Below are 26,314 nucleotides of genomic sequence, written 5' to 3'. Positions count from 1 at the left end.
GTTTTCAGTGGATTTTTGTTAATGTTACATCACTAAGTAAGTAGAGTAATTTTCTGTTTTCTTTATTTTAATGTGAAACTGCAGATTATAAAATGAAACAATTATTTATATCATACATTCTAATCATAGAAGGTTTTATTGCAAAAATATACAGTTCAGTTATGAGCCCTCTATGTTTATAATGTTACATGGTAAAAAATAATATATTATTAAAAATGTAAAAAGATAAAGTATAAGTAAAGAAGATCAAATAATATAAAAATATATTTTCTCATGGTTTACACAAATTTTGAAATTTTACAAATGAGAGAAGACCTTTCAGTTCACTCTGTCTGTCCTTGGGCTAATAGCTAAGTAATCTCAACATTTTCTTTTAATTCCTGGTAGCTTCTTTCAGATTTCCAAATAGTGGTCAGCAGGATTTTGTGTTACAGTATTATTTAAACATATATGCAGTGAATAATACAGTAGAAATATATTTGTGCAGTGATGTATGAAGTCATTTATTGTATTTGTTGGTGCTCAGCTAATTTTATTTTCCTTGCTCCCAGCATAATCATATTGTGCTGTAATACAATTTTACTGTCTCTTGGATTTCCTTTTGTTTGTGACGACATGAATTCCCTCAGGATATTTCCAAAGGTCAGTAGGATTCTGATTCTTCATGTTTTAAATTTTTGCATTTAGTCAAAGAAACAGTTCAAACCTAATGTTACTTTGTTTGAGCTGTATATGTTCTTGATGCTCTTAAATAATGGTAGAATTGTTTTCTATTGTCTTTTAACTTAAAAAATGTGATTCATAATTTAATCTGGTTCTTTTTTAAACATATTAAATGCATGTCTGTTGGAACACTTTGGAATTCCCCTCTACATCTAGACAGCGATAGCTAAACCTTTTCCTTTAAATTGCGTAGCTCAATGCTGTATTCTAATTGCTGTAAAGCATCTGGTGGGGAATTTATCTCTAACATTTATATTTGCTATTAGGTAGGCAGCAGGAAAAACTCGTCTTCACTTTTCATTTAGCTTTTTGGGTGGTTTCAGTTTAAACAAGGCAGTTTTCTACAGCACAGTTAGCTTTCTAAACTCAGAATATTCTCTTGACTAAGTGTTTGAGAATCTTTTTAGTTTTTAAAAACTAGCAGCCGAAGCTAATGTACACTTGGAAGCCTGATTTTTTCTTGTTTAGCTTATGTATGGATGTTGTTGCTTTGGAGTGTGCTGTGAAAGGCACTATAGAAGGTTACTTAACTTATGTGGTTAATAATTACTTTGGATATCTTTATGCACTAGCAATAACTCAGAAAGCTGAATAACAGGCACGTTAGTTTATGGAAAAAGATCAAAGATACATTATACAGAGACCCCACCTCACCCTGACCCCTCCCATATCTTCCTTTCTCATATTTCAGCATGAACCTATGAAAATAAGAAATATGACAAACAAGAGGAGACCATTCAGTTCATCAGGCTTGTTTGTTTAGCTAATAGCTAGCTGTTCCAGAACCTCATCCAAATACTTTTTAAAGGTTGTAAGGGTTCCAACGTCAACTATACTGTATTGCTTAGTAGTTTGTTCCAGAATTCCACAGCTCTTTGGGAAAAGAAGTGAATCCTGGCGTCAGTCCTAAATGTACCTCCCTTTAATTTCCACTGGATCTACTTTATCAGTGCTTTTTTGAATTTTGAAGACCTGGATTAGGTCCCCACACAGTCTCTTCTTCTCAGCAATAAATAGGTTTACTTCTAGTACAACATGTCCTTAAGTCCTGGGATTCACTTGCTTGCTCACCTCTGCACAGCTTTAAGTGCTGCTATGTTTTTCTTATAGTATGGTGACCAGAACTGCAAACAGATACTCCATATGCACTTTGCGCTTTTCTACATTAAACTGCAATTTCCAAGTGTTTGCCCAGTTTTGAAGCTTGTCACATAGCACATATGACACACATAGAGGTGCATACAAAGCATCATACATTTAGATAATTTTGGTTATGAAATTTTATTATTAAAAAAAATAAGGAACACTTATTAGTTTGGCAGAGAGGCACAGTGGTTAGCTCTGCTTCCTTTTCACTACAGTGTCCTTGGTTTGATTTGATTTGATTTTGAAGTTTACAAGTTTTCACTCTGTCTTCATGGCATTTCTTCAGTTCATTTATATTCCCACATCCCCAAAAACATGCATGTTAATTTTAATTTGTGCCTTTAAATTTGCATCATGGTAGTGTGTGTGAGTATGTATTTAAGTGTGGCTTTTAATGGATTGGTGGCCAGTTGAGGACTGGTGGATATTTGAGGGATGGCCTCTACCTCCCTGTCTAGATAGGCTCTCAAGATCCCAAACTGAATTAAGCAGGTTTTAATAAGATATGGATGAATGGGTGGACATTTAGATCTTGATCTCATTAAAGAACAGGATTTTTAAATATGTTGGTGTACTTTTTTATTGTTTTTTTTTTGTCATTAATTTCAAATGTCTAATAAATATTTAAGTAGGCAATGACCTCTGCTTCTTTAGACTAGGAGAAGACAAAAACAATAAGTTATTATTCTAGTTTTTCAGAACATGTTTACAATGGTAAAAACACACAATCTTAAATATTTTATTGTCAATATAAAATACATATGATACCGATTTAACAGAACGTTCTTAAACACACTAAGCCCAAATCATAGTTATGGAGCCTGTCCCGGCAATACTAGACACAAGGTAGGAAACAGCCCTGGAAAACGTCATATTCCACCACAGGCCTCACTCACAAACACAGTTACACAGGCACCAATTTGGAATTGCCAGTTAACCGGAGTCACAATAGTTTATTGATTTGGAAGGAAATCCCATGTGTAGACTTCATAAAGACACCATCTGGGCATAGAATTTGAATCCAGGATACTGATCTGTAAGGTGGCAGCTCTTCCCACTGTGCACAATATTAGTTTAGCTGATCATAAAGTGTGCATGAGCCCTGCAATGGGCTGATGACCCATCCAGGAAGTTCATGTCTTGCAGATGATATTAGGCTCTAGGTCCCTGTGACTCAGTATTGGATGAAATGAGTTTGAATATGTTGCGTTATGTAAAATTGAGATATTGGCATGGGACACACTGGTTCCCATAACTGAGCGACTCTCAGATTGCTGAGTATGAGTGTGTAACTACACATATCCTACAAAAAATTAGCGTTCTGTCCAAGGCTGGTTCCTACCTTACTTGTTTTGCTGCTAAGGTAAAATCCTGCATTTCTGTATTGGATATAAACTGGTCAGGTAGTTGTTGGATATGTTGTAATCACTGGAAGAACATGGCTGTCCAGTGAGCAGGGCAGGCCCATCTCAGAACTTGGATGTTCTTCTGTGCTGTGTGGAATATGTACAGTAAGTTCTACCTAGGCTGGCTTTAGTTTTTTTTAGGAATTGTTCTTCTCCAATTACAATCCAATAAAAGCTTGCCTTTAGATACACTGAAGACAGTACATTGACCTTTCTCAGCAAACATGGGTATGCAAGTGTGCCTTGGGATAAATGACTGTCTTCACCAGGTCTGGTTTCTTTTTTGTGTTTATTGCTACAGCACAATAGGCGCCAATTCTCTGTGAAACAGAAGTGTAAAACACAATTTTGGAATATGGATAAATACTAAAGATATGGTGTATATATTATATTTATTAAAATGTTCCTGTTTGTTTTAATTTTATGTTAATTAGTTTGCAAACAATAAATTTAGCTAACTTAGCTGTGCTTAATTATTTTTTGCTCTGCAAGGGGTGGGGATGTGGAAGGCTGCCAAGTGAAACAGGAACAGGGTCAGCATTCAACTGACAAGTACTATTTTATGAATGCAGTGTATTTGTTTTTCATTACAAGCTGGTGTGTCGGTTTGGGAGGCGTCAGTGTTGGCATTTACTAAGAACATTTTTATATGCAGCAGCCTGAAAGCTTTTGTTTGATAGTTTTTTTGACATAGCTATTGCTTTGTTTCTTTAAAATCCTCTGAGAATGTCGCATCTTTGTACAGACCCAGCATAGAATGCTTTATTTTTGTTTTATAATTTGGAATGATTTATTCCCTTTTGTCTTTGGTTGTTACCATATTTTTACTAATGTTAAAAAGGAGTTGGCTTTTACTTGACATAATTTGATGTGCTGTGGTAAAATGCAAATGTTCATTTTAACTTTCAAGTTTAATTTGCTGTGTTAATTCATAGCATTGGAGTTTCTTTTTGTGCTTGTTTCTTCTAAACAAAAAAAATATATACTGGAAAAATAATAAAAATATTTTCAAATATGAAATTTACACTTCTCAAAAAAATTAAGGGAACACTTAATCATCACAGTCTAATATTGACCATTGTTACATAGTTTTGTTCTTAACAAATTACACAGTCAATGTCAAAGCGAACTTTATTTTCATCTCAACCATATACAAGTATACAGATAGACAAAATTGTGAAGCTCAGGGTCCACGGTGTAACAGCATGAAGTGCAAAAAAAAAAAAAAATTAAATTAAAAATAGAATTAGAATTAAAATATAAATTTTTAAATTAAAGTGGTGGGCTGGCACCCTGTCTGGGGTTTGTTTCCTGCCTTGCGCCCTGTGTTGGCTGGGATGGCTCCAGCAGACCCCCCGTGACTCTGTAGTTAGGATATAGCGGATTGGATAATGGATGGATGGATGGATTTTAAATTAAAATTAAAATTTTAAATAAAAATTCACATTTTTAATTAAAAGGATTGGTTCCTGCCTTGTGCCCTGTGTTGGCTGGGATTGGCTCCAGCAGACCCCCGTGACCCTGTATTTGGATTCAGCAGGTTAGAAAATGGATGGATAGATGGATGGATGGAATTAAAATTAAAATTTTTAATTAAAATAAAAACAAAAACAGACATTGTGCTAAGACAAGACAAAGACGTAGCAGCAATATTCATGTCTAGTAAGCAATATGAACATTGTATGGTATTATGCAATCTAGATACATAAAAATAGAATCATACAATATTGAATATTTCATTTGACGTGTCATTTCCCTTAATTTCTTTGAGCAGTGTATAAATTAAAACACAGAATACAAAAAAACTATGACACTCAACAGAGTACAGCTTGTACAGTCATGGTACTGGTGATCAGAGCATGTCAGACTATCAAAGCTGTAGGAGGATGTTAAGGGTAACAAAGGTAAGCACATCAGGGTTTTAATCTTCAATAGGGTGGAGCAGACTTCACCATGAAGCCATGAAAATGGCCGAATGCATCAACATTATCATCTCAGAGACTCTGCTAATGGACCATGCAGTATCTGTAAGCACAGACTACCAAGAACTACCTTGTAATCGATGCATTAATGACCCTATTGTTAGTCATCCACAGTAAGGGCTCACTTAACCACAAGTGCTTCATATTCAATAGTCAATTAACACCTTTTTGTGTGACCTTCTGGCTAGGAACCCCGATGGGCATTCTTCCAAACATAAATTGCATAGAGAATTTAACAAAAGTCAAAATGGTGCAGAACACAAGATCATTTTGAAGAACTGCTTAACTCATACATGTCCTGCTTCTTCATCATTCTAGCGAGTGAAACCGCTTCAACAATCTCTTACTAACTCCAAACAAGCTCAAATGTGCCTTTCACCCTTTGGCTTTGTCAAAGTTAAAAATGGATACTTGCAGCATCACTTGGCCCTCTGCTACAACATATGCTAAATTTTAGTTAGTGAAAGAGAGAATTAATTTTATATGAAGACTAGCATAGCGAAATGCCCATTTATTAAAATGGGATGAATGGTACAACGATAATCTGTTTCGACTTTGTGATGCATTTACTAACCTCTGTTCACCAGATATGCATTACATCCCTCTTTCTTTGTGCTTCTTGTTGCCTTTCTGATATTCCAGCCCTGTTGTGGATGCCAGAGAACATGACACACAGCTAAATACCACATTGACTTACGTTGTACAGTTTACTATCTTCCACTGGCCACTTGCCCTTGTTCATTGGACAATCCTGCCTGTTTGTGAAGGCTGGATGACATTACACCCAAGCACAGACCTTTTATCGCTTTATATATACAGTATAAAGATTTGCTTTCTGAAAGCTTCTGAATCTGCTGTAAGGTAGCATACTGTGCTTAACTTTTCTACTTTTTAAAATAAAGAATACTGTCATCGGAGTACTCTGAAGTTTAAGCTCAAATCAGTTTTAAGAGTTATAAGCCAGACATTGAAATCTTAGCAATGCCAATTGGAAACCAAAAGGTTAGGTCATGGTGCTAAGTGTGGCTATGGAGGTTCATTAATGTTTTTTTTCTTTAGCTGATTCATTCAGAGGTACTGGGCAGTAACCTATAGTTGAATCTAAATAGGAAACAAGTGTTGCCAAGTTGATCAATAATCTTATTTTGTCTTAACCATAAGATGCACATTCACTTGTTTAAGACTTGCCTGAATGTTTAGATTTCATTAAGTTTAGGTACTGGAACAACAGAGATGTGCTGCACAGTGGTGTAGTGGATTACACTTGTACCTCCTGTATGTCCTGGCTTCAAATTCCACACCAGGTTTTTGTCTATGTGCTGGTTTTATGTTCTCCCCATGTCTGGTTGAGTTGTACTCTGGGTACAATGGTTTTCCACCCACATCCCCATAGATATAAATATAAACTTTTCTAGCTATCTTCTGTCATAGACATGGGCATTGATGCCAGATGATATATTTTTCTTTTAATTTGCTGTCTTTGTGTTAATGGATCTGAATTGGAATTACTGTGTCAAAACTATTAATTACATTACGTTTTCAAATTTTACTTTGTATTGTGGGCTTTTACTACTTAACTTTTCCACCAATCCTAACATTTGCAGTAACCTAATGAAGAGCTGTTCTTTTTTACTTGCATTCAAAGTTAACAGTCCCTATTCTGAATCTGCACCTAAAAGAAAAAAGTCCTTCTCTCCAGTCGACTTATAAAGCTTAGAGGGAGGTCCCACCAGAAGTGATGTCATGGTGGGCCTGCCCCCTGGGGTTATGCTCATAAGGTGCAACAATTTTATAGATACAGTACATTAAATTGTAGATAAACATTAGAGAAATTACATAAAATATAATAATAATAATCCAAAATTAACAAAAGCAACCATAAATTCCTGGGCTGCAACACAACAATATGGCTATAACAATTCATAATATACTATGAATTATTTCAAAAGTGCATTGACAGCATGCTAACGATTCAGATTTTTAAGAGGATTCAAATAATGTTTTATCTTCCCACCATTCCATTTTTGAACAGCCATGTTTGTGTGAGCTGACATGGCTCAATGTGGTCTTTAAGTGGCAATTATCCTCTTTAATAAAACCCTTGTGTGCGTCCAGTGTCCGTGTGTGTGTGTCTTCTGGTGAAGTGCGCATGCGCGGGGCCACACAGCATGTGTTCAGTCTCTTCCTGTGCATTCCCTGTGCAGAGAGAGAGACAGATACACACACAGGCGCGCACGAGTCACACACAAACACACACACAGGCGCGCGTGAGTCACGCACACACAAACCCAGGCGCGCGTGAGTCACACACACACACAGGCGCACACGAGTCACACACACAGGTGCGTGCGTCACACATGCACACACACAGGCGCGCAGTGTCCGTGTGTGTGTCTTCTGGAAAAGTGCGCATGCGCGGGGCCACACAGTGTCTCTTCCTGTGCATTCCCTGAGCAGAGAGAGAGACAGACACACACACAGCGCGTCACACACACACACACAGGCGCACGTCACACACCCACACACAGGTGCGCAGTCAGTCACACACACACAGGCGCTACAGAGTCACGCACACACACAGCGCGCTGCCACACACACACAGGCGCACGCCACACACACACACAGGCGCGCGTCACACACACACACAGGCGCGTGTCACACACACACAGGCGCGCCACACACACAGGCGTGCGTGCGTCACACACACACATACACACACCCACACACACACACACGAGTCACACACACACACACAGGCACGCGTGACAGACAGACACACACACACAAGCGAGAGACAGACAGACACACACACAGGCGAGAGAAAGACAGACACACACAGACACAGAGGTGTGTGCTTAAGAGACACACACGCGAGAGACACACACAAAGGAGCACAAGAGAGAGACACACACACAGGCGCGCGCGAGCGTTGTTGCAATGTTACTTTTGATAGATAGATAGATAGATAGATAGATAGATAGATAGATAGATAGATAGATAGATAGATAGATAGATAGATACTTCTTGGTTGTTTATTAAATTACAGATTTTTCAAATGTTAATTTTTTCCCCTGTGCTTAAAACTCATTAAAAAAAGAGTTTTTAGCGAGCAGGTCATAAGGCTATAGCGCAAATTCTTGCAGTGTTAGTTTTCTTAGCGTTATTCAATGTTTTTACATTTAGTTTACTATTACGCTGTGCTTTCTATGGTATAGTTAACTATATTTGTGCTTAAAAACTTAAAAAAATATATATTTACATACAGTTCATACGGTCTGGAACGGATTAATTGTATTTACATACAATCCTATGGGGGAAATTACTTCGGTTCACGACCAAATCGGGTTACAACCAGAGTTTTGGAACGAATTATGGTCGTGAACCGAGGTTCCACTGTATTACTGTCAGACAAAATTACAGGCATTTCACGGAAATACAAACCAGTATTACTGAGAGAGAAAATTAAAGGCACACAATACAGTGACACATATTACAGCCAAATACAAGGTCCCTTGCCATTTATTATAGACTATTCATACAAATGTTTATGCACTAGTATTCTAGCGCCCATTATTTTAACAGGCTTAATGTCTAGTATTTTCATAAAATAGCTGATTGAAAAGTAATATACTCTTTTACAGTGTTTCTTAAACTTTCGGTTGTGACCCATTTTGGGTCCTGAGATATCTATACTTGGGTTGTTCTGAGTCATAAATTACAATTGAATGGAATTAAAAAAGGTTGAAAATAGTTAACGGAAAGAATTGCGCTGGGTCGCTGCTTGCATGGCTGAAATAATCCCAGCAGAACAATATTTGCTTGCAGTTCTTCAAGGGGGAACCCCCTCCCACACACACACTACTCCCCACACTAATCCCAGATGGCAGTTGGTGGCAATTCTCCAAGGGAGAAATCCCCCCTTCCCCATCCCTGACAATGGTCAGCGGTGATTCTCCAAGTTATAACCGGATGACATTTGCCAGGAAAACTTCAAGGGGGGAAGGACAACGACCAGCAGGGATTCTCTAAGGGGGAACAACACAATGATCAGCCACTGTGTCAGTTAACCACTGCTCTATTATATTGATTATAGTGACTCCACTTTTCCTACTAATCCCCCAAAAAAATTCAGGATTTTTCTCAGCTATCTACCATATAACAGCTGGAAAAAGAAAAATCCTAGGAGAGCCTCCCTCGTGATAAAAGGCAGATAATAGAAGACAGAGATAATTTGCTGTTATATGGCTCAAATTGGTTGATTTATGATCATTTATGTGTGTACTATAATGCATAATGAGTTAATATTTTTGTTATATAGTGGAGTTGAAAGGTATTCAGAGCCCATCACTTTATAAAGAATGTATTGTAATTTTAAATGGATAAATTTGCCATTTTTGCCTATCAACCTACATTCAAAAACCCATAATGAGAAAGTTGAAAATATATTTTCAGAAAGGTTTACAAAGTTACTAAAAAATCAAAAGCTAAATTATCTCTAAGTCATGCGAATATTTAGTTCCTTAATTCAGGACTTTGTAGGTGCCCTTTTCGTACCAATTACAGCTCAGAATTCTGTTGCGTAAATCAAACTTTGCAGATCTGGATTTGAGCAGTTTATCTCATTCTTTCTGGCAGATACTATCGAGCTTTGTTAGACTGGTTAGGAAATATCTGGTAAACCATTACCCCAGTCTAGCATAGCTTGCAATCACAAAGAGGTTTTCTTCTAGGACCTCTCTATATTTGGTTCCATTAATCTTTCCCTAGTCTCCCTGTCCCTGCCACTGAGAAGGACTCCCATATCATGATGCTGCTGCCACCACCATTCTTCACCGTAGAGATAGTATTAGGCAGTTCTACCCAAAGAGTTACATTTCTGACTCTCAAGACCAGAAAATCTGGTTCCTCCTGCTCTCAGAGACCTTTAAAAGGATGTTGGCCAGGAGTTAGCCACTCTACCATAAACTCCTGATTGATGGAGAGCTGGTCAGATGAACATACTTCTGACAGGTTTTTCTACCTCAGGTAAGAACTTTTGCAGCTCTGCTAGAGTGACTTCTGGATTCCTTCTTGCCCAGTTACTCAATTTGGCAGGATGGCCAACTCTAGGAAGAGTCCTGGAGGATCTAAACTTTTTCCATTTAAATATTATTGAAGCCACTTTGCTCCTGGAAAAGCTTTCAGAAATATGTTTATACCCATACCCTGATCTATGCCTCACCACAATTTGATCTTGGAGGTCTACATAAAGTTTCTTCGAATTCATGGCTCAGTTTTCGTCCTGTCATGCAGTTTGAATTAAGGGACCATATTTTCACAGATGTATGCCTTGCTAAACTATTCTAGGTTAGATATTTAAAGCAAAGAAACAGGATGTACCTGACCGCAATTTGGAGTGCCACAGCAAAGGATCTGAAAACTTACAAAAACAAGATATGTCAGTTGTCATATTTTTACTTGGTCATTATGTGGAAATGAGTGTAGATTGATGGACAAAAATGGAAAATGTACTCATTTAAGCTTATATCTACAACACAATGAAGTATGCAGAAAGCGAGCAGATCTGAATACTTTCTGAATCCACTGTAAATTCAGGACCAAGTTATTGTTTTGTGACATGTTGCCATATCTGTTGTGTATTTCCTGTGTGCTTTTTTGTCATTGATGTTGATTAATTCAAGTGCAGTGTTGTTATCAGCAAATTCAACAACATGGGTGTTGCTTATTTGACTGTACAAGATAAAATGTGTGAACAGTCTGTTGCTAAGGCAACAGTATTGAAATGAAGTAGTGCTTAAAAACTGCAGAGATTACGTTTTGTTGACTATTGTTACTAGCTGTGGTCTACCCATTAGAATACCCCTGTTTTAATTGTAAGTGAGGCTACGCAAACAAGCCTTTGTGTGTTTCAAAGATGGAATAATTCAGTTAAAGACAGGCCTGTGAATAATAGATAGAATTTTAATAAACAACTGATACAAACTTACCTAGTATCTTGCCTCTTTTATTCAATGGCAATATGTACAGCCAAAGACCGAGCATGACCCAATAGTCTGTTCATATGTAAGCCAAAAAGTGGGATTTAGGTAGCCCACAATAACAACCAAAACATCAAATATAATTGTTTTGTTGCTGTGGTCCATTACTAGCCTTTCCAACCACTCATAGTTAAAAAAGTAATTCAAGCACAGTCATTTGGTTTTCCTGGGTAATTGCACTATGGTGCTGTTAATAAAATAATTACGATAGAAAGAGACAATAATAAGTGAAAAATATCTGTGAATACAGAATTTAGATGATCTGCAGAGGTCCTGAGGATATAAGGTCTAACACCATCTGGACCTGTTCCTTTCTAGGTTTACATCCTTTGAAAGGTTCTGGACACATTACAGTTGCTATGTCATAGCACAAAACCCCATTGTTCACTGGGAATCAAGATGGAAGGTTCAGTGTTTGGAGGTTTAAACAAGAAGCCTCCAATATTGAAATAACATGTTGGAAATGTATGCCACATTGGAGAAAGGAGGCAAATAAAAACTAGCATGTGCATACAAGGAGTCTAAAGTGGGTGGGAGATTCAATCATACCATTTCAGGGTCCGAAAATAGTATTATTTGCATTGTACCTTGGTCATGGGATCCCAAATCATGGTGGGAGGCAGTGTTTTGAGATTATTGTCCATGCACTGCACATAGTTGGGAGAGGTTGCCATAATATTTATTGTTTGCTGATCACCATGCGAACTAGGTCATAGTGCCATCTTCTGGAATGGTCAGTCCTGTTGAACATGAATAGTTGTTAAAAAAAAGAAAGATTTATACAGGGAAAACCAAGTATGCCTATTTTAGATTTTAAAATGCAGGCACAAAAAATATCTGGTTTCCTCCATTTTCAAATCTCCCCTTTAATCTAAATTTTCTGTTAACCGAACACTCTGCCTCATGTTCTTAGTGCATATGTCTTTGATAGAAGATTTTAATTGTATGTAATTTCCTATGTTCTTTATAGGCTCACTGGAGAACTCAAAATGTCTGTGTTTGTTAGGCATACATCACATTAGTTGAAATCCATAGTAGTCCACGGTGCAGAGATTCATCTCCGACTCTTTCGACTTTTCTTCAAATGGCTGTGTAACCTGTAAGAGTAGACTCTGGGTCTGGTTACTGTCTGACATTGAGTATTAATGTATAAACTGTCATTATGCCTTTTCCTCTACAGATTGCTGTGGCTGCCTTTTTTTGCTTTAACTTATTGTCTCTATTATAATGCAATTTCATATATTATTGCATTAGATATATCAGTAGCATGTTTACATTTAATCAGTGCATTATTTTATATGTTGTTTTACATGACTGGGGATGTATTTCTATGATTGACAATTGTTGAAAATATATCTCCTTATCACCTGTCACGGTCATCACGCATTGGTATTCATTAACCTCTGAAGGCCACTTTGGGTGAAATCCTTGTATAAGTAACTAAGGATTGATGTTACCTTAATTCAGATAATGTTTGTTATCTATCTTCTATTCAAGTAGGGTACACATGAGACATGGTGTTTTCATATTGAGAGAGGATACACTGGCAGGTTCTTTCGAATACAGTATGTGCACTTAGTAGGTGCCTGAAGTGGAGACACATAACAGTGTACTCTGTGTTTAAGTCTGATTTTGTAATAGTGTGGGGGCAGGAAGGCCCACTTGAAGTGCTGATATATACCAACTTTAGATCTGACAGTGGGATGAGGGACTCTTGGGCTTACCCCTTAGAGTTGTATTTATTTATTGGAGTGGTTTTTGTAATATTTTATATACTAGCAAACACTGCCAGTACACACCAAAACACTGCCAGTTTGCAGCTACAAAAAATGGAGAAGTGCCATTACTGTGTATAAGAGCATGCCAGCCCACTTCAAGGCATTTGATCAGGGTGCCAGGGAGCATGAATAGAGAAGGAAAGACCTGGACGACTCAGGTGTTTCATAATGTTTCACACTTCCAGCAGACCCTCGTGACTCTGTGTTAGGATATAGCGGGTTAGACAATGACTGACTGACTGACTTCCATGACAGAGAATGCAACCTGACAGAAAGCATATAAGAAGCCATGGCTTGAGTCTCCACTGAGCTTACAACTGACAAGCAAAATTGTGCTGGTGAGATGTGTGGCCTGAGAAAAGAAGAACTCAGGATGGGAAGGGTTTCGTTTTTCATTTATGAGAGAATTGTATTGTCATTAAGGTCAAGCTTAGCAGCTTAGCCACACCCTGCCCCAGTCAAAGCAAATGATGTAATACTCAGCAATTATTTTTTTGGTGTATTGTTACCTGTGTTCTGTTTTCCTGCTTGGTATGTTTTCTGGAGCTGCACACAATTAAAAAATAATTTACATTCACTCTTGTGCTGCACAAGCTCTAGGAGCAATTAATGCTACCCTGATTGGGATGCCATTCCGACGTTTCACCTCTGTCTATCTTATGAGGCACAATTAATTAGCAATATTTGTAACACAGACATTGTTTGAATATGTGAGCAAACAGGAGGTGACAAGGAGAGAACAGTCAAATGATTAGATGAACCATAAAACTAGATCACATGAACTGTGTAGGACCAAATTTAACCAATGTGTCAACATAATGCCCCTTGGCTCCACTGATATTGAGTAAATGCATTAGTCATACAGCATAGAGTCATCAGAATTTCATTAGAGGAAGGAAATGGTTGAATGAATCAAAGCTAATATCACTTAAATATGTAAATATGAATATTTTTATACTTTGTTTCATTAAATATTTCAGATTTAAAGGTGATGGTGGTCTACATTGTTTTAGACCATGTTTACTCTGATAAGCAACTGCTGCAGCTGGATGAAGAAACTCCATGAGCCTGTCAGGTACGTTGATTGATTGCCAAAACATCAGTGAGAGCCACTAAAGCCAGGCATTAGCAAAGAAAGTGGATTATAAGATAAAATGTAGGCCTATAATCTAATATATTGTTTCTTTCCTTTTTTATTGAATTAATACAAATTGCTAAATACAGAAAAGCGCAGAAAATCGATGCTAAGAACTATTTTTAAATTAAATAAATGATTGTGCCAAATCTGCAGGACTCTCCAGATTTAATGTAGAAATATACTCCTAGCTGTGTTACTCTGATTTATTTGTGTCAAGGACCCTTAATACCCTATCATTCACTAGTAAAAAAAAAATAGCCAGAGCAGCTGGCTACTGATTTATATTACAAATGATAAGATATGATGAAGATATTCAGAATCATAAAAAGAGATTAGCTTGAAAATTTTAGTAAATTTCAAGAAATACAGCAATCAGTAGCAGCAAAAAAAATAAATATAAGGTATATATACAGCTTAGTCGTTCATTACTTTATACTATCTAATGATAAAACAGAATATGTTTAGTCAGACGTCTAGTTCAGCTTTTGCCACTTATTCTCTGTGTGACTCAGAGCAAATGACTTAGCGGTAGTAGTAGTAGCATTGTCATGTGTACAGAATACGGTGAGCATCGTATGTCTGACGAACATGCAACACATCACCACTCTCCTGCACCACGACAAATAAGAATGTATTACAATTCATTGTAATTAGTAGAAAAAATTAAAATCATCTTGCCTGATCTACTCCTTACTCCTGTTTTTTTGTGTGTTCCAATTACCTTAAACATTAATTTACTCTATGGCTGGACATTCACACCTGAAGAGTCCCTATTGGAGCTGGGCTTACAAGGAAGGTCTGTGTGTAGGAGGATGGGAGCTGTAGCTGATGACACTGAATTGATAAAAAAAAGTAACTTGTGAAAATTAATGAATGCTTTGTCGATAATGTACTCTGTAAGAAGTTAGTATATAAACTAAAATTATGTTGCATTTTCCTAAATGTTGTAAAACTATGATGAATTGAAACTGTGCTATCATACTGTTGTGTTCGTTTGGGGAAAAGTTGTACTTTAAATCATACTACAAATATGACACTTATTAAAATATTTGGTGTATTTAAATGGTAGTTTTGCAATGAGGAACTTGTTATTTTTAGTTGTGCCCAGGGCCAATGCCACCTGAGGCAAGACATATTTTTAAAGTGCATTCAGCAGTACATTTTCTATGTGTATGTACCCTGGAGTACACTTTGTATCTGTGTGTGTGCATTAGTGAGGAGTAGATGATTTAGGTAGCTAGAAGGCAGGTTACTTTGTAGAGGACATCGATGTCTCTCCATTTTGCAAAAAAGAAAGAGGATGTACCCGATGTGGCAGTGATTTCTGTCCAGTGCCACTAGATGTCACACTGTCCCAAAGACAAGCATATAAAATTATGCTGCCTGTTTAGTAGAGCAGGCAGCATGGGTACTGACTTGAGGGCCTGGCCCTTTTAATTGCAACAGTAGGTTTGGGGTGCAGACACATCAAGTGCCACTACAGGAAGTTCTAGCTTGATGCCAAATAGAAAGTTAACCTCGACTGTAGAAGTGACTTGTGGGCCTGGTGGGAAGCGACTGTTTAAATCTTACTCATGGCCAGAGGTCTTTTGAGTGCTGAATCAAGTGGTGAGTGAGCAAAACTCATCTGGTGGTGCAAAGTGAAGCCTAGGTCTGAAGAGAGAAAAAGAAAGTAAAGGAGAGCTAGGAGGCGAGAAAGGGAGTATGTTAGTGTTGTACTATTTAGTGGAAATGGGAGATCCATCCCACCTGAAAAAGATTCCTCCAGACTTGTAAAGTTAGGCCCAGAGTGGCAGCAAGATTTTCTTTATTTTCTATTCATTTTGCACTTTAAACTACTTCCTGTGTTTGTTCTTCTCTGTGGTTGTGTTTTTTTTCTTACCTCTCTGACTTCTCACTTTGGTGTATGTCTGGGTGTGGAGAGCTGACAAGGAGGACTTCAACCACATCATGTATTTAAACTGTTGTACTGCTGATGTTTTTACTTGCTTCAAGCTTGAGAACCCTGCACCAAAAATACATATTTAACCATTATATAATTTCTTTCAAATAAAATATCATGTTATATATCTGCAACATTAAAAGTTTGTACTGATAGATTGTGACTAGCTCAGAATCTAACAGGGAGAAAACAGCCTGACTTGACCCTGCTCCTTGCTGGTTCGAAATTCATCTCCTTAATTATTGTACCACACACATTGTCTGACTAAGTTAATCTAAAAACAAGAACTACTGTACAGAATGGAAGACAACATTGCAGAATAATTATAACAATATTCACAAAGTACCCAAGTATAGTGGACTACTCAATTTTCTCATCTTCTCTTCAGGAAAGTGACTGTGATTGTGGTAGGCCTTGACAACGCTGGGAAAACTGAGACAGTGAAAGGAATACTGAAAGGTATTTGTACTTTTAGAAACTTGATTTCATGACCTAGGAATAATCTTCATAAGATGCACAATTTTAGCATTATCTTTCTCTGCTCCAAAATTACTTGTTGCAGTTTCTAAATTATCATATTTGACTGTTCCTTGTCTAAACTGTCTTGGTTGGCTGGGAGTGGCTCCAGCAGACCCCCCGTGACCCTGTAGTTAGGATATAACGGGTTGGATAATGGAGGGATGGATGGATGTTTTTCTGGATGCTCTGGTTTTCTCCCACATCACAAAGATATGCATTTTAGATTACTTGGTGAATGTAAGTTAGCAGTGTATGAGCTAAAATGATCTGTTACTCTGGACTGATGCACATTGCAAGTTTGATTCCTGTCTTGCTCCTTCTGCTGCTGGGTTGGGTTTTGGACCCTTCAAGTGGGTTTGACAATGGATGAAAGAATTAGCTGTACTACAATAAGGATAAATTATTAATTTTGGTCTCTTATTGCTCAGGTCCACCAGATGATGGACTTCCTACGTCTAATTTTGTAAAGCAGCAGTTGAGAGTCGGACAGTTTGATGTCTCCCTCATAGATCTGGATGGTAAATCAGAAGCTCGTGGCCTTTGGAAGAATCACTATGGAGAAGCTCATGGAATTATTTTTGTTCTGGATGCGAGTGATACTGACAGAATTGGAGAGGCCAAGAACCAACTTGCCAGCATGCTGAAACATTCCAGGGTGTCTGGAAAACCCCTATTGCTGTACGATGCTATAAAAAGTCAAAATTAGAATAATATTTCTAATATTGTGCTTTATGGTTTAGTTTGTGCTCAAAAATTAAATATATAAAATATTCATTCCAATATTTTAAACGTGAACTGTTTCAAAATACTATTTTGTTATGTTAATAGCAAAGAATTAAAATTTCTAGGTTATTCTTACAATGCTTTTATTAAGAAGAATTACTGTATGTTTGATTGGATTCCATGTAAGTAATAATTATAGCATAATTAGAGTGACTAAAAGCTCTTGGAGACCGCGGTAGGATGAAAATGTCATTATATTTAGATAATTTATATCTATCTTTGTATAATTTGTGCTTTACAAATCCATTTAAGACATTTTCTTTTCCGAACAGAAACAGTCGAGTCCCTTGTGTCTCAGACAGTAATGCAAATTGTGTAAATCAGAGTCCTGTGACTAACTGATGCATTATTTCCTCTTTGTCAGGCTGGCCAATAAGCAAGACAAGGCAAATGCCATGCTAGGAAATGAGCTCATTGAGGTGCTGTCACTGGAGAAGCTAGTGAATGAAAGTCACTCACGCTGCCATATTGTGAGTACCCTGCCAGGTTTCGGAAAATCTACATAAAATTTTAGTTATCCCAAATCTGATTTCTAATGAATATGAACGTCTACTTCAAATAGTTCTTCTTTATACTCTAGGAACCATGTTCAGCAAAACTGGATTTTCAGAGGTGGTCAGAGAGGAGAACACTAAGGGGGCTGTGCTGGCTTCTTCATGCTATATCTTTGGACTACAGTGACCTCTGTACACGTGTGGCAGGAGATTCTTCAAAACCAGAGTGTCAGGTGGAAAAAGAAAACCAGAGAAACAAGACAGTACGAAGCTCTAAGTCCAGAAAAGAAAAGTGAGGCAAACAGTAAAATATACACCTTGTATTTTTAGCTGCATCTTTGTGAGCATAACCATGGCAGAACAGGCATTTAACAGGAGGTGGCCCTCTTGTAGCAGCCCCCCTAACTGAGAGTGATGCCAATGAGGTCAAAACATGCAAATATGGTAAATTAAATTCAATATGTAAACACAGGGGAAGGTTAAGTAAAGGGAAACTGTTAAACTGGGTCTGTCAGATGGGTTTGCCTATTTTGCTCACCTTAAAGTACTTTCTCTCCTCCTGGCTTAGATATCTTTTAAAGGCCATTTGTTCATAGCAGCCTTCTTTTGGCCCATATACTGTATGCATAAAGTTACTTTTACAGCCCATTTGTCTTGACATTCTTTTGATAAATAAGGTTAGGTTTCCCTTCAGTTGGTTGTCTTTTTTGTGTCTTGAAGAACTTTATCCATTCACTTACAGATTAATGTTCATTCTCTCTCTAAACCCACTAATAGCATTTTAGAGGCATCCTGTACATTTACAGTATAAGGCTCATCTGTGATTTATTTTTCATGTGTTTTTCTACACATAATCAACTATGGAAAGTTACTGCCTCCTAATGAACTCAACCCAGTTAAAGGAGCAACTAGCGTCAACTATCGGAAACCCTTGCTGGGCAAGCATGCCTATATTAGGACAACTGCGTCTAATATAAATCTTCAGAACTTTGACCCTTATTATTAGGCTGAAGTTGCCAGCACACTGCATCTTATTCTATAACAAAAATCCTTAAAAACATTTATTAAAACCTGTGGGTGAGAAGTTTTCAATATCTATCAGTCTGGAAAGAGTTGCTTAGCCTGCCAAACTAAACTGCAGTCAGACCCATATGGTCCAAATAGAGTGGAATAGTGGGATAGCAATGCCCTTTTGCTTTGTGTCCAAGGATACCTAAACAGAAGCAGAAAGAATCATTTGAAATAAACCAAAAAATACCAGCACTTTGTGGAAACGTGCTTAAGTGTCCCCAGATCCTCAAGATGAAGCAGTTCTGCCAGGATTAGAGGACCACAAGTTTCTCCACAGTAAACTGAGGGGTTGATTAATACCTACAGGAAAGACAGCACAAAGAAGTTATTTTCAAATAGGGTATTGGTTATATAACTTTAATAAAAGAAGTATATTTTTAGAATCTTTAGTTATTTGTTTATTTAGTTTGCTTTTTATGTTACATTAGGTTTTAGGTGAGGACATGCTAATATTAACTATGAAAAATATATATACTTAAAAATTCAGATTGGGGCAATCACTTTTTCACTGTGATGCACATGCGCACACACATGTACAAGAACACAAGCACATATACTGTATAGCATAGAATAACCATGTCATATACAGTTACATAAAAGCACAGCCTTAATTAAGTTTACCATCATTAAACATTTATAACATTTATTCTATTTCATTTGTTTCTACTACAGAGGAAATGAAATTAAAGGTTCCAAAAAACATGGTGTGCAACAGATGCAGCCCTCGTCAGTGCCGAAAGAAGCCCCAAAATCTGTTTATGACATTATAACTAAGGTATGTTGATTTCAATATAAACAGCATATTTTAAGTTACCCTCTTTATAAAGTGTTGTCAAGAAAATTCAATCAGTTCCTTTTATTTAACTTTTGGTGTCTGGTTTATGGCTCTTTTAAGTACAGAGTTTATAACCTTTGAGTAATGTGTTCTTCATTATGAAAAAGCCAGAAAGGAAAACAAAGTGAAAAATGACATTGCTTTCTCCATTCTTAAGTAGGGCTAGGCCAGCACACAGCAGAAGGTACCCTCTGTATTCTGCCTCATAGGAATTTACTGTGGCAAGTCACCAGGCTGCATAAGAGCACAAGAAGATGACTGTGTACCTAAAGACGAGTTCAGTTTGTCATCAGGAATTCCAAATAACTTAAGCGTCATATCCAAAATGTAGTCAGGAGTCATGCTCACAACCATGCACAAGAATCGAGTGAAATGAAAGTATTTACAGAGGAAAAAGTCTGTTAAAAACAGTGCACGCTCTTGGGTTCTATAAGACAAGTGGCAATGACTTATTTAAAATGTGAAACAAGTGAAGTCACAACATTGGACTTCTGGAAACTGCACCCCCAGCAACGTGGAGTAACATCATAGTAATGGAGCTTGAAATCATGATACTGCAAGCACCAAATACATGTTAATAAAATTCATCATTGCTTCAGAGACAAGACAGTAGAAAAATATTGTTAATATATTGTTCTCTACAGTTAACATTCTTCAAAAAAACCCTTCTTGAGTGAAATAAAAAAATGATCATCAAAAGTAAAAGATTTCCAGACTTACCTAATCCATAACATACTAGTACTTTGAATAATGCCATAATGGACCACAGATATAAAAATGGTGTTTGATTAAATGCATAAATGATGTCTACACAGTGGAACAACAATAGGTACAAATGAAACAATAAATTAAACCAAGCCAGCCAGGCCTAACTCATTTATCTGGTAGAGTGGCAAGATCAGTTGCTCACATGCAAAATACCTCCTAAATCACACTTCAGTCTGCATCTCACGTGTGTCTCACAACCTGGCCTGTTCCTCCAGCTGGTAAGCTTTTGCTTCCATCAGATTCTAGATTCCTGCCATGGAAACATTTAGACAAGTTGCAGAAGTGATTCTTCTTTGGTGAGAGGTACGCCAGACCAAACGTCCCACCAGCTACCCTAATGTCTCAGCATTATGAATCCTCAGTGTTCTTTTGGCCTCTTGTAAGCTCTCAATGGTCACCACGTCTTTCTCACATTAAAAAGAAGTTCATGCAGCCCTGTAATCTCCTGAGCTGTCTGCTTTCTGCTCTCACCTTTGTACTATTGACCATTAAGTGTACAGGGAACCACAGTGAAAAGTATCTATCACCCCTCAACCAACATTAAAGAAAATTGCTTAGGAATCAGATCAGGGAGGTAAATATTTCATTAATTACCTGAATTTTTAGAGTCAATGTGGTGCACAGAGGAGATTTATTTTGGGCCTGGAAAGGAAGATTCTCAGTAATCATGTTCAAGTGGCACACCAGAACTATGAAAAGATAGCAGTTTCAATTTTTCGAAGGTGCACACAAATCAACCGTGGCTTACTATGCTGTAGTTTGGTTATGGTGATACACCATTTTTCAAGGGGTGGAAACAAAATAATTGAGCAGGACCAGGAAATGAATCGTTAGTCAAAAGCCAAAATAAAGCTCAAAACTGGGAGATCAAAACGTCTTATTTAAAGAACTTGCCAAGAATGAAGGTCAAGAGTAAAGCTTATATCAAAATGCCAAAGAGAAATAAATAAATCTTTGCACAAGCCTTTTAAAAATATCCACAATCTTAGATAAAAAGTCTATTGTGATATGGGTTTTAATAACTGTTACAATGATGATGATGCAAAATGACTTAACTTCCAGGGGGCTGCCTCTAACAGCCCAACCTCTTGTCTTAAAAATGGTTGTCCAAAATTGCACTGCAGTAGATGAATAAAATTGAATTAGTAAAATGTATCAACAATAATAGTTACTATTAGAAAACTAATGTTGTTAACTGAATCCTGAGATTCAAAATATAAGAAAAGTTAAAAATATATGTATAAAAAATGAAATTCATTCAGAAAAAAGCTTTTAAAGAGCAAGAATTGTAACAGGTTATTGCTTTCCATTCAAGTAACACAAACAATCAGAAATACATATGCCAATATTTTTGCTTGCTTTACCCTTGCTACTAAGTTACAAACAATATTAATTTCAGAATGAAGTTTATTAACCCCTTGTAAATGATTGTTACAAAATCGCTTCAAACTGCTTCCGGCCTGAATGTATCACCGAAGTGCTCTATGTATCCTGCCAATGTCAGTTGATGCAAATTTGATACGTACCAAGGATCGTATTGGCAGCAGAGGTTTACGCCATCTAGCAGTCATAGTGGAAACTACATCTGCCTGATGGAAATGAAGTGTTGGCATGACCGTGCATGTTGATTTTGGCTGCTAATTTCGAGAAATTGTCCAAATTTGAGGTAGGTTGTACTAAGATAAAAACACATACCAGCTTACTGTTTGCTTGTGTGCTATATTCAAATGAACAATCTCCACTTAATTAGATAGATAGATAGATAGATAGATAGATAGATAGATAGATAGATAGATAGATAGATAGATAGATAGATAGATAGATAGATAGATACTTTATTAATCCCAAGGGGAAATTCACATTTTTTAATTAATTTTTTATTAATTCACATAATTTAGCATCTGCCTGACAGTAAAAACATAAATAATTTATTTTTTGAAATAATTGTAAATAAATTTAGGCAGCAAGGGGTTAACAGTACTTTTCTTATTTTTACCTGGCTTCCTATTGTCTCAAAGAGTCGGGGAACTGCTTTATTCTGATTACTTTTGGATATACAGAGATTTTCACTGGCATATATGGAAGGAGAAGGATGATAAGCATGTTCTGTGTTACTCTGTTCAGATGCTTTATTTTTTCCCTGTGTTTCTCACCTTATGGTGAACTGTAATTGCATTCTTTTCAGGATTCACACAGTGGCCCCTTTTTCTACCATAGAATATGTCTGTTGAGAGCTGGTGAACAGTCAATTGTTTACTTCAGTGAGAAGAATGATTTGCTTTTATCTACACTCTCTAGTTTGTGCACCATGCTGTCCTTTAGCATGGGATGGACTAAGTACAGAGCATCCGGAAAGTATTCACAGCGCATCACTTTTTCCACATTTTGTTATGTTACAGCCTTATTCCAAAATGGATTAAATTCATTTTTTTCCTCAGAATTCTACACACAACACCCCATAATGACAAAATGAAAAAGTTTACTTGAGATTTTTGTAAATTTATTAAAAATAAAACAAAGCACATGCACATAAGTATTCACAACCTTTGCCATGAAGCTCAAAATTGAGCTCAGGTGCATCCTGTTTCCCCTGATCATCCTTGAGATGTTTCTGCAGCTTAATTGCAGTCCACCTGTGGTAAATTCAGTTGATTAGACATGATTTGGAAAGGCACACACCTGTCTATATAAGGTCCCACAGTTGACAGTTCATGTCAAAGCACAAACCAAGCATGAAGTCAAAGGAATCGTCTGTTGACCTCCGAGACAGGATTGTCTCAAAGCACCAATCTGGGGAAGGTTACAGAAAAATTTCTGCTGCTTTGAAGGTCCCAATGAGCACAGTGGCCTCCATCATCCGTAAGTGGAAGACGTTTGAAACCACCAGGACTCTTCCTAGAGCTGGCCGGCCATTTAACCTGAGTGATCGGGGGAAAAGGGCCTTAGTCAGGGAGGTGACCAAGAACCCGATGGTCACTCTGTCAGAGCTCCAGAGGTCCTCTGTGGAGAAAGGAGAACCTTCCAGAAGGACAACCATCTCTGCAGCAATCCACCAATCAGGCCTGTATGGTAGAGTGGCCAGACGGAAGCCACTCCTTAGTAAAAAGCAGATGGCAGCCCACCTGGAATTTGCCAAAAGGCACCTGAAGGACTCTCAGACCATGAGAAACAAAATTCTCTGGTCTGATGAGACAAAGATTGAACTCTTTGGTGTGAATGCCAGGTGTCACGTTTGGTGGAAACCAGGCATCGCTCATCACCAGGCCAATACCATCCCTACAGTGAAGCGTGGTGGTGGCAGCATCATGCTGTGGGGATGTTTTTCAGAGGCAGGAACTGGGAGACTAGTCAGGATAAAGGGAAAGATGACTGCGGCAATGTACAGAGACATCCTGGATGAAAACCTGCTCCAGAGCGCTCTTGACCTCAGACTGGGGCAACGGTTCATCTTTCAGCAGGACAACGACCCTAAGCACACAGCCTAGATATCAAAGGAGTGGCTTCAGGACAACTCTGTGAATGTCCTTGAGTGGCCCAGTCAGAGCCCAGACTTGAATCCGATTGAACATCTCTGGAGAGATCTTAAAATAGCTGTGCACCGACGCTTCCCATCCAACCTGATGGAGCTTGAGAGGTGCTGCAAAGAGGAATGGGCGAAACTGGCCAAGGATATGTGTGCCAAGCTTGTGGCATCATATTCAAAAAGACTTGAAGCTGTAATTGCTGCCAAAGATGCATCGACAAAGTATTGAGCAAAGGCAGTGAATACTTATGTACATGTGATTTCTCAGTTTTTTTATTTTTAATAAAATTGCAAAAACCTTAAGTAAACCTTTTTCACGTTGTCATTATGGGGTGTTGTGTGTAGAATTTTGAGGAAAAAAATGAATTTAATCCATTATGGAATAAGGCTGTGACATAACAAAATGTGGAAAAAGTGAATACTGCCGTGAATACTTTCCGGATGCACTGTATGTGCTGTCTTCTGCTGCTAAAGTTGGACACTAGTAGTCACATCCTATGCAGTTATGGTTTCCACTATGGAGCCATAACTAAACCCAGGGCTGCTGTTACAGAGTGAGCATATTCTGTAGCTAGTGCCCAGGACTGGGCATTTTGCCTGTGGTTTGTTGTGCACACATAAGCTAAACCAACTACTGTAGTGCACAGTTTTGCCCATGAAGGTTGATCTCACTGACCAAAGTGATGAACAGTACAAGACTGAGAATTTTGGAGCTTGGATATACCAGAACAAGTATAATTTGACTGTGATTGATAGTGTCTTGCCTGATAGAGATCCAGATGCTGCATTCCAAAGCGGCCATTGTAGCATTCCCACAAAGAAGTCACACTTACTTGCGCTTAGTTATTAGTAAATGAAGGCTGAATCTTCAGCTGAAGTCTAATGTGCTGTGCCAAAGCAAAGATGACAAAAGTACTTTGTCCTATGCTGAAAACAGAATACAAATGTTGTGTATTTTCAGGAACACAAGCTAAAAAGGAAGTTGAAAAAAAAGAAAGTAAAAATAAGTGATTTGTCTAAATCCAAAAGACAACTGGTAGAGAACATCAGACAAACTGGAAATCTGAAAGACGACTCCAATGGAGTGATACAAAATGAAAGCTCCCTAAAATCTGGAAAGGTCACCTGTAGATCAAGTGTCCCTCTAGCTGTGAACAAGGTGGGCGAAGTCCTCAATCAAGTCTCAAAAAAACCAGGCATGCAGGAACGTTCAGAAAACTCAAGCCCTAAAAAAGGTATTTGACTTAATTATATTGTGGTTTTTGACCTGACAATTTATTGTTCCGATTTTATTTTGGAGTGGGGGGTTTGGGGGAGCTTGGGGAAATAAACTCTTTTTAAAACAATATTTCTTGCATTTTTCTAATTTATGCTATGTGCTTCGATACCTAGTACACACAAATATGGAGTAAACAGGAAACATATACATCAATAAAATATGCACCAGAGAAAGGTCCAAACAGGGTCACTAACTAAAAGAAGAATTAATTAAAAACTCAGAGGGCTGCAATTAGGGTCCAGCAGAAGCCTGGTATGGTACATGTGAGCTCAGAATGGGTATTCTAGAGGTTCAGCTGTTTGTAGTGCAGGAGCAGTTTTGGCTAACTGACACTTTAACTGCAAGTTATGGTGAATGGGTGATGAAAAATGCCATAAGAAGGCATTTAATTAGGACTGAATTGGGCAGCCCCTGATCCTTGTAGTGACTCTTAGTTTATATACACTATTTTGCCCCAGAATGTAAACTCATGCCTGTAAGTCATCGGTCACTCACGCCCAGTGCCCAAAGTGAATAGTGACTAGGAGTGTTTGGCGAGTGGGTGAGCCACCCCACCTGGCACAGAAGGGCCTGCAACTAATCAGATCCACTACTGTGGTAGCAGTGCCACCTCATATGTACTGTAGGAGTGGTATAGTGATGACTTGCAGCTGCCAAATACTGTAGTTAAGTCAAGACTAGGAAGCAGAAGGACAATCATAACTGCTTTTTTATATGAGGTAATTTTTTTTGTTTGTTTGTATTTATTTGATTATTTCAATATTATGATGTATATATCACAGTACTTAAAATCTGTGTAGTATGCAGATAATAGAGGATGGTGTGATGGTTAGCAATGCTACCCCATAGATACAGTTATCCATCCATCCATTATCCAACCCGCTACATC

At 37.7% G+C, this 26,314-nt stretch overlaps 1 protein-coding gene across 2 annotated transcripts in view; it reads left to right on the top strand.

Annotated features, from left to right (window-relative positions):
* The first annotated feature begins 558 nt into the window (after window positions 1–558).
* The window catches only part of arl13a (ADP-ribosylation factor-like 13A), a 29,098-nt gene continuing 3,342 nt past the window's right edge, over window positions 559–26,314 (top strand). Inside the window, exons 1-8 of one of the 2 annotated variants that reach the window (XM_039764562.1) lie at window positions 559–642; window positions 14,054–14,148; window positions 16,542–16,612; window positions 17,101–17,350; window positions 17,820–17,925; window positions 18,036–18,241; window positions 19,693–19,795; window positions 25,108–25,381. In XM_039764562.1, the coding sequence (XP_039620496.1) occupies window positions 14,090–14,148; window positions 16,542–16,612; window positions 17,101–17,350; window positions 17,820–17,925; window positions 18,036–18,241; window positions 19,693–19,795; window positions 25,108–25,381 (1,069 nt within the window). In that variant the 5' untranslated portion in view covers window positions 559–642; window positions 14,054–14,089. Of the gene's footprint in view, window positions 643–3,492; window positions 3,545–14,053; window positions 14,149–16,541; window positions 16,613–17,100; window positions 17,351–17,819; window positions 17,926–18,035; window positions 18,242–19,692; window positions 19,796–25,107; window positions 25,382–26,314 lie in introns of those variants that run through there. The other variant, XM_039764564.1, reaches the window with a different exon arrangement.

This window comes from Polypterus senegalus, chromosome 10 (assembly GCF_016835505.1).
Source record: "Polypterus senegalus isolate Bchr_013 chromosome 10, ASM1683550v1, whole genome shotgun sequence".
NCBI lineage: Eukaryota > Metazoa > Chordata > Cladistia > Polypteriformes > Polypteridae > Polypterus > Polypterus senegalus.
This window is presented reverse-complemented; position numbering and strand designations above follow the sequence as displayed.